This window comes from Tarenaya hassleriana, unplaced genomic scaffold (assembly GCF_000463585.1).
Source record: "Tarenaya hassleriana unplaced genomic scaffold, ASM46358v1 Cleome33, whole genome shotgun sequence".
NCBI lineage: Eukaryota > Viridiplantae > Streptophyta > Magnoliopsida > Brassicales > Cleomaceae > Tarenaya > Tarenaya hassleriana.
In genome coordinates, this window is record NW_010966459.1 from 750,759 (window position 1) to 759,410 (window position 8,652).

An 8,652-nucleotide genomic window follows, 5' to 3' on the forward strand; every position below is an offset into this window, starting at 1 on the left:
TTTGTGTATTCGTGGTTTTTCAAATAAATATTAACATAGAAATCCAAAGATCTTAACCTTTTATATAAAAAAAAAGGTTCTAACAAAGTTCGAAATTAAACCGATTACATTCTCAAATTATGTTAACTACAAATATACAAACTACTGTTATTGGGTCGATCCGTATACAACCATATTTATATACAAACATGAAAAGAGAATATTTTATTTCATATCATATTTACAAAATGTAATATTATTATAGTTCAAAAAAATTTTAATTCAATGGTATGGCGTTTGAATTTTTTTTTTTATAAAAGTATATTCGTTCTATTGTAATTTCAGATTTACCTTCGAATTTGATTTTCATTAAAAAAAATTAATCTTAAAATTTTCACATCAACATCAATATTAATCAGCGTCAATTTCAAATTAAATTCAGATCAAATCCTAAATATCCATATTACTTTTGGAAGGATTAAAAAAAGTGTGATGTACATTTTTCGATACAAAAAATAACAAGCAAATATTGTATATTATAAGCATCTCAAATCTGGGTTGTGATGGGCCGGGTGTATTTTATGAAGCCCAAACAAACCCTAACAGTTTCAGTTTTGGCCCACGTCATAATCCGGATCCAAGCCCGCCCGAAAATATTGGATTCGGGTTTGAAATTTCAGGTCCGAAAAAATCAAATCGGACTCGGACTTGATCGGCTTAAGCCTGACGGGCCCAAAGCCCGTTAAAAAAAATTAAATAAAAGAAACGAAATGTAAAAGGAAGAATAAACCCTACTTTTATCCGTCCCTCTAGCGCGTTCTCTCATTGTCGTTTGCCTCTCGTCTGCCGCCTCTCTCTCTCGTCGTCGGTTCTCTGTTCCAGCCGGTAAGTCTCTCTCTCTCTCTCTCTTCTTCTTCTTCGTTTTCTCCAACTCGCGCTCTGTTTCGGTGTTTCTCTCTGCCTCCGGCGATTTGTTCCCTCTCAGGTTCTGTCTTTTCACTTGCTTCCACCACGTTCGATTGATCTCAGACTAAGTTTGTTGTTTCTAATGTCTGTTTACTATTTATAGTGTCGATTGTTTCCTCTCTGCTTCTGTTCTGCATCTGTTTTTTTTATGGGTTTATGTTCGTCGATTGAATCTCAGACTCTTGAGTCTACTGTTTCTAGTGTCGATTGAATCTCAGATTACGATTCAATAATCCCTTTCCGAGTCACTTATGTGCATCATATTTATGCAGCAGTAACATGAAAAATGCAATCATTTAAGTCTCCAGTAGCTTCGGGAGATGTTCATATGTTAATATGATCTCGTTAATCTGAATAAGAGATTATGTAGTTGTTCAAATAAGTGTGATTCTTGTTTTGTGTGCTATTCTTATGGATTGATCCTATCTTCATTTTTTCTGTTATTTGTATCTCATGCTGTCTGGGCTTGTTGCAGAAATGAAGCACAACAACGTCATTCCCAACGGTCACTTCAAGAAGCATTGGCAGAACTACGTGAAGACATGGTTCAACCAGCCTGCCAGGAAAACCAGAAGAAGGATCGGTGAGTTTTGTCACCTGTTTGTCCGGTGATGTTTTCTGGTTCCCATCAGACAACAGCATGAGATCCGTTTTTACTCGTGTTGCGGTACAGTAGCTACTGCTTGATTTCCTTTGTGTGATGTTTTATTTTCCAGCAAGACAGGAAAAGGCAGTGAAGATCTTCCCTCGTCCCACTGCTGGACCCCTTCGCCCCGTCGTGCGTGGACAGACCCTCAAGTACAACATGAAAGTTAGAGCTGGCAGAGGATTTACCCTTGAAGAGCTAATCCGGATCCAAGCCCGCCCGAAAATATTGGATTCGGGTTTGAAATTTCAGGTCCGAAAAAATCAAATCGGACTCGGACTTGATCGGCTTAAGCCTGACGGGCCCAAAGCCCGTTAAAAAAAATTAAATAAAAGAAACGAAATGTAAAAGGAAGAATAAACCCTACTTTTATCCGTCCCTCTAGCGCGTTCTCTCATTGTCGTTTGCCTCTCGTCTGCCGCCTCTCTCTCTCGTCGTCGGTTCTCTGTTCCAGCCGGTAAGTCTCTCTCTCTCTCTCTCTTCTTCTTCTTCGTTTTCTCCAACTCGCGCTCTGTTTCGGTGTTTCTCTCTGCCTCCGGCGATTTGTTCCCTCTCAGGTTCTGTCTTTTCACTTGCTTCCACCACGTTCGATTGATCTCAGACTAAGTTTGTTGTTTCTAATGTCTGTTTACTATTTATAGTGTCGATTGTTTCCTCTCTGCTTCTGTTCTGCATCTGTTTTTTTTATGGGTTTATGTTCGTCGATTGAATCTCAGACTCTTGAGTCTACTGTTTCTAGTGTCGATTGAATCTCAGATTACGATTCAATAATCCCTTTCCGAGTCACTTATGTGCATCATATTTATGCAGCAGTAACATGAAAAATGCAATCATTTAAGTCTCCAGTAGCTTCGGGAGATGTTCATATGTTAATATGATCTCGTTAATCTGAATAAGAGATTATGTAGTTGTTCAAATAAGTGTGATTCTTGTTTTGTGTGCTATTCTTATGGATTGATCCTATCTTCATTTTTTCTGTTATTTGTATCTCATGCTGTCTGGGCTTGTTGCAGAAATGAAGCACAACAACGTCATTCCCAACGGTCACTTCAAGAAGCATTGGCAGAACTACGTGAAGACATGGTTCAACCAGCCTGCCAGGAAAACCAGAAGAAGGATCGGTGAGTTTTGTCACCTGTTTGTCCGGTGATGTTTTCTGGTTCCCATCAGACAACAGCATGAGATCCGTTTTTACTCGTGTTGCGGTACAGTAGCTACTGCTTGATTTCCTTTGTGTGATGTTTTATTTTCCAGCAAGACAGGAAAAGGCAGTGAAGATCTTCCCTCGTCCCACTGCTGGACCCCTTCGCCCCGTCGTGCGTGGACAGACCCTCAAGTACAACATGAAAGTTAGAGCTGGCAGAGGATTTACCCTTGAAGAGCTCAAGGTTTGTTTGTTTTTCTTTGTGGATATTCAAGCTGTTAAATTGAACTGATGACATATGCCTTGGTTCTCTTTCCGACAAATCAGGCTGCTGGTATCCCAAAGAAGCTGGCTCCAACCATCGGTATCGCAGTTGATCACCGCCGCAAGAACCGTTCCTTGGAGGGACTCCAGACAAATATCCAAAGGCTGAAGACATACAAGGCTAAGCTGGTCATATTCCCACGCCGTGCGCGCAAATTCAAGGTATCTACACTTATACGTCGATACATTGTAAAAGCTGCCTTACACTTGCTATACCTTGTATCATTATTTCATGCATATACGATGAGTATTCTCTCTCAGCCTATGATAATGACATTTTCTTGGGCTAACCCTATTTTGCAGGCTGGTGACTCTGCTCCAGAGGAGCTTGCGAATACAACGCAAGTCCAAGGAGATCACATGCGGATTGGGAGGGAAAAGGTGGCAGTGGACCTTGTTAAGGTCACCGAGGACATGAAGTCGTCCATGGCATATGGCAAGATCAGACTCGAGCGGACAAACCAACGCCATGTGGGAGCCAGAGCCAAGAGGGCTGCCGAGGCCGAGAAGGAAGAGAAGAAGTAAAAAGACCTGCTCGGTTTTAGTTATAATCTTTGTCGTTCAGTTTTCTGTTCTGAATTTTGTGTCGGATTGCATTCTCTCTTCATGTTTTTTCCATTTTCTCCTTTTGCCGAAAGATTATGAGTTTTCCATTTACTTATCAGACTACGTCGTATTTTCGTACCATTATCGCATGAATGATCGGAGGTAACAGACTATATTTGTATTCAAGGATTCCGAAATAATCAGTTCTGAGATTTAATAAAGTCTACAATGCTATACGAATTTGCATCTGATCGAAAGTTAATACAGCAAATTAGGATCTTAGATCGGTTTTATGTTCGGTGGAAAATGGTCATGAATCATGATGCGTATACCCTCAAACGCTATGCAGCGAAATGATATTCTTATAAAATAAAAAGTGAACATTGTAGAGGATGCATTTTCTTATTCAACCGCACAATCCGAACGGAAACACTGTATAAAACGATACAAAAATGTTACAAAGACGACGAAAATCTTATTGCTGAAGTATTTATTCAAAAGAGAGAAGAGAGAGGGCTCTTCAAGTTGTTTTGAACTTCTGAGTTATCTTCCCAACTCCGTCTCTGCAATCCTCAGCCATTCTCTTCACAGCCGTACCCATCTGAGCAGTCCCCTTTTGAAGCTCTTCCGCCCCTTCCTTTGCCCTAACAATGGCCGCCTCTCTCATTTCTGAGGCCCTCTCCCCAGCTCTCGCCATTGATTCCTTCATAGCCGTAACCAATGCTTGTATCTTCTCTATCAGCAGCCCGATCACTTCCCGGGACTTTCCTACCGTTTCCTCCGCCATCTTTCTCAGCTTCTCCACCAGTGTTTTGGCTCTGTTCTCAGTCTCTTCTACCGAGACTCGCTCCCCGACTTTTAGCCACATGCCTTGTTCTTCATCTGTCCTGCCCTTCTCTTGAAGGTTTTCATCGACTATTACCCTAACCCCTTTTGATTCCCATCGCTGTCTGGCTTCCTCCAAGGCCTTAGCTTGTTCTCTGGCTCTTTTTGCCTCATCCTCAGCCCATGACCTTCACAGAAAGACCCACCACTCAGATGAATAACCAATACAAAGTATATTGAAGGGCAGATGAAAGAGCTCTCTCTATTTCAACAGTTGATATCAAAATGGTCATATACTTTGCCGTCATAAACAGTAATACAGCTGAAACTTTGATTGGATCAGACCTTAGGGGAAGCATTTTGACTTTATGGTATGACTTATACTTCTTTTATCTAGAATAATATTATAATAATGGATTGCAATTTTAACTATCATTAATATTATAAAATTTTTTGAAGTAGTGATTGTTTTAACGGTATTGTTTTACCTGGCCATTGACAGGGCTTTGCGTTCAACTTCCAGTTCATACTGCAACCTCGAAATCCGCTGGTTCTCGTCTTCGGCCTCTTTGCTGAGTTTGGAAAGCCTCTCTTTTTCAAAAGAAATCTCTGCCTTGTTGCTCATGACGTCCTGCAGCTGTTCTTCTAATTCACGTCTTAACCTCGAGATCAACTCCATTTCAGAATCTATCACAGCTCGTTCCTTCAACAAGCGTGTGTTCTCTTCCTCTCTCTGTGCTCTCAGCTGCTCCAACTCTAGTCTGGCCTGTTCTGCCATTTTCTCCACCGCCTCGATTTTTTCTCGTTCCATGGAAAGTTCTTTCTCGAAGCTGGCATTGACATCCTTCTCGACCTCTGCCACAAGGGCGTTATGGGCAGACACGGCATTTTCAGCCATTGATTCTGCCTCGATGCGTGCCAACTCCTCGTTGACTGTGTCGGCGGCCTCGCCATTTGCAAGAGCAATGGCAGCTTGGGCTTTTGTAATGGGTTTATCTGGCTGAAATAATCTTGTACATCCTATAAAGATTTTTGAATAATATGATCATTATTACGGGAAAAAAAATATGTAAGTGGGAGAGGGTACGACCATAAGTGAGATCTAAGCATACCAAAAGCAAGGGCAGCAATTCCTTGTTCCCCAGAAGATAAATCTTCGATAAGGGCTGGCCACGCATCTGGGTTTATCTTATCGATATCGATAAAACCAGAGAGTTTATACAGCACCTGCGACAAGAAGTGAATCTGAGGTTAACCACAAAATTACGGGATGAAAAGGGCCAAGAACTAAGCTTTAAAAAGTGAAACCTTTTTATCAGCCTCTGGAAGCTGTCGTTTCTCCAATGCCATCTTCCAGCTTATAAGGTCCTGACGTGATAGAGGACTATGCATTGGAAAAACTCAAGTAAGAATAACTGTACCTCACCATAAATATGAAATATATTCATGGACATAGAAGCAATTGTGAGAATCAAATAAGGTGGAAGCAATATATCAGACTCTCTCAGTATACAATATAATGACACCTACTTAGATTTTATATCGTGACCATTAAAAGGAAATCCACAACATTAGAAGAAATAGTCTGAAATACGAAATGTAAAACAAAACCTCAAAAGCAGAATGTGAGACTAAATTACAAATAGAATAGAGATAAGTTTTTTTTGTCACATGGCTTGACAAGTATTCAAAACAAAGCACTATGCTCTACTGGCAAAAGTTTATGATAGGATATGGCCATAACAATACAAAAATTGGGGTTGACCACAGAAGGAAGAAACACATGAAGAAAAGAGATATTTCACAGGGTGGTGAGTCACCAGTAACACAACTACCTTTCAGGGGAAAATATGAATGGACCTTTAACATCATTAAGCAAATCATTATCAGAAAGCTTGCTAGCGATAAGTCCTGCTTCTGCCAAGCCTGAAAAACGTTTATGGAATAAGCTTCACAGGGTAAATATGTGTTTCGGTAAGAACTCAAAATACAGTGTTCGCTCAAATTACCTTGGATGGATGAAAAATCAGGGTCTTCAGGGCTAATATCGTCAAAAGCAAGTTCAGTAACATTCTCTATATACATAGCAGGATACACTTTTGATGCTGAGTTTCTACATAAGATTTAGGGGACATAGATAGACTTCAGAAATTACTTTATAGAAACTACAGTTAAATATTAAAACCCAACAAAATGCATCAGCAACATGAAAAATATACCTCGATAAAGCACTGCTGGCAGACACCAGCCAGCGAGCATATTCTCTGCGTGTACATAGATCACTGGCTTGAGCATCAGTTTCAATAACCTGAAAAGTATAACAAATGGAATTACAGAGTGCAAATTTTCAGTGTTGGGCCAGAGCAAATCTCTAGGGACACAAACCAACATCTTGAAAGGCCAAGTAACAAAAGCAAATATTACCCTCAGAACCTGCAGAGCTGCTAGTGCCTGACACTGGACCTGATCCACAGATGCAGGAACAAGAATCTTCCCAGGATGTACTTGGATAGCAACAGAAGGGGCAGGAATCCCAGCAGGAGAATATGCAACTCCACGAGATGGAATTTCAGAAGGTGGTCTGCTCTCGTTATTCTCAAATGGACTACTTGTGTTTAGTTGATCACTGGACACATATGCTGCTTCCATGGATGATGTACTTCTCTCAACCATGTCTTCTGGAGTTCTGTTTACCTCGGGAAACTCTTCAGTAATAGTTGAGAAAGCAGTCTCCATATTACTCAGAGGCACAACCTGAGGATCTGAAGTTGATCCTGACTGTGAATCAACTGAAATGCTAATGGTTTCAGTCTGAGTAGTCACATAAGCAGTTACATCAGACGAAAACGATAGAGTAGGCTCCTCTTGCTTAGTGTCAAGCTCTTCTGGGCCAGACATTTTGGTTGGTTCGGTGTTTAGAAGGCCGTCAGGATTATCAGAAGTCAGTTTCTCTGAATCAACAGGATTGCTACTTTCTGAACTTGTAATATTTGCTTCAGATGATGACTCTAAAGCAGCCACAGTTTCAGAGAATTCTAACTCACTTGCAAATGTCTGTGGATCAGATTCCAAGTGGATCATATCTGTTTCGAGCTTATCTTGCGAGGAGATGCTGCCAGTGACATCTGTGCCATCAGTTGTGTTATCGACACCATCAAATGACGAAAACTCGGCACCAAGTGTTGTTTTAGTTTCACCAGTAGCCTCATCACCTTCAGTAGGAGAAAAAGGCTGATCTACATCCGTCTTGTTTTCTGTCTCCCTATCCTCGTACTTTACATCATTCTCCTCACAATCATCATCGTTAACATTTTCATCAGCAGACAGAAGTGTGGTTTCCTGCTGGGTAGTCAAGGGCTGCATTTCCTGTTTTGGTCCTGAGCTCAACACATGAATGATATAGAATCATAGATGACTTAAAATCTCCCGTCAAAGAGAAGACAGATGGCTTAAAATCTGAGACACAAGATTTCACAGTCTTATATTAGAAGATAAAAAAAAACACATTTGCACTTACTGGAAGTGTTACGATTGCTGAGAGACGTTGCTGCATAGCTTAGCCCAGCAACCAAAACAACTCCAGCCACTCCAGCCCCCACTACACCTGAAAGCAAGCTACTTTCAGAATGTTATCAGTCTATCAGAAAACCGGTATTAAAAAACTTGTAATAAAGAAATCATAGATAGGAATAATGAAGAATCTTGATCAAATTTCATTCAGCAATGCACTATAGACATCCTCAATTGATTGATAAGCATAACGTTCAAACATTTCTACATTGTGAAATGAAGGGCGGTTTCCTCTGGCCTAAAAGGATAATCACCAAGTGCCAAGTGATGTTCTACATCAACTCCATCTATTATTTATCTTCACAATAGGAACAAGAAGACGTAAATCTTCGAATGAACTCATCAGTTTAACAGATAGGATTCTGATATGTGTTTGCGTGAAAAATAAGGGTAAAAAAGACGAATTCTATGCACTGCATACATGGGAATCGAACTAGATAAGGTTGGCCTACACTATTCCAGTGCTCATCCATCACCGTTGGACCAAAATTTCAAGGATCAAAAGGTGAATTTTCAAACCCACAAAGACATTTGACCAGCTTATCTCACTAGTTCTCTCTGTTCATCACAAAACCCAGAAACTCTGAATTGGTGAAGCGAATGAAAATCTCGTCCGCAAATACCTTGAATCCAACTCTTCTTCAGCGGTTCA

The 8,652-nt window shown here is 40.5% G+C and overlaps 3 protein-coding genes across 4 annotated transcripts in view; 2 read left to right on the forward strand and 1 right to left on the reverse strand.

The window, feature by feature from the left end:
• The first annotated feature begins 779 nt into the window (after positions 1-779).
• On the forward strand, positions 780-1,909 carry LOC104821568 (60S ribosomal protein L13-2-like). The gene is made up of 3 exons (XM_010552488.1): positions 780-864; positions 1,421-1,528; positions 1,662-1,909. Exons 2-3 carry the CDS (start codon positions 1,423-1,425, stop codon positions 1,907-1,909), a joined length of 354 nt encoding a protein of 117 aa, XP_010550790.1. The 5' UTR covers positions 780-864; positions 1,421-1,422.
• Positions 1,910-1,963: 54 nt separating this feature from the next.
• Positions 1,964-3,788, forward strand: LOC104821391 (60S ribosomal protein L13-1-like). Its single transcript, XM_010552251.2, has 5 exons — positions 1,964-2,048; positions 2,605-2,712; positions 2,846-2,979; positions 3,063-3,221; positions 3,363-3,788. The coding sequence occupies exons 2-5, from the start codon at positions 2,607-2,609 to the stop codon at positions 3,582-3,584; spliced, it is 621 nt and encodes a 206-aa protein (XP_010550553.1). The 5' UTR covers positions 1,964-2,048; positions 2,605-2,606; the 3' UTR covers positions 3,585-3,788.
• Positions 3,789-3,975: 187 nt separating this feature from the next.
• The window catches only part of LOC104821392, a 5,246-nt gene continuing 569 nt past the window's right edge, over positions 3,976-8,652 (reverse strand). The window contains exons 2-11 of one of the 2 annotated variants that reach the window (XM_010552253.2): positions 8,624-8,644; positions 7,948-8,034; positions 6,855-7,807; positions 6,650-6,738; positions 6,440-6,543; positions 6,266-6,356; positions 5,739-5,814; positions 5,543-5,657; positions 4,919-5,450; positions 3,976-4,618 (exon numbers count right to left, since the gene is read on the reverse strand). In XM_010552253.2, the coding sequence (XP_010550555.1) occupies positions 4,126-4,618; positions 4,919-5,450; positions 5,543-5,657; positions 5,739-5,814; positions 6,266-6,356; positions 6,440-6,543; positions 6,650-6,738; positions 6,855-7,807; positions 7,948-8,034; positions 8,624-8,644 (2,561 nt within the window). In that variant the 3' untranslated portion in view covers positions 3,976-4,125. Of the gene's footprint in view, positions 4,619-4,918; positions 5,451-5,542; positions 5,658-5,738; positions 5,815-6,265; positions 6,357-6,439; positions 6,544-6,649; positions 6,739-6,854; positions 7,808-7,947; positions 8,035-8,623 lie in introns of both variants that reach the window. The other variant, XM_010552252.2, reaches the window with a different exon arrangement.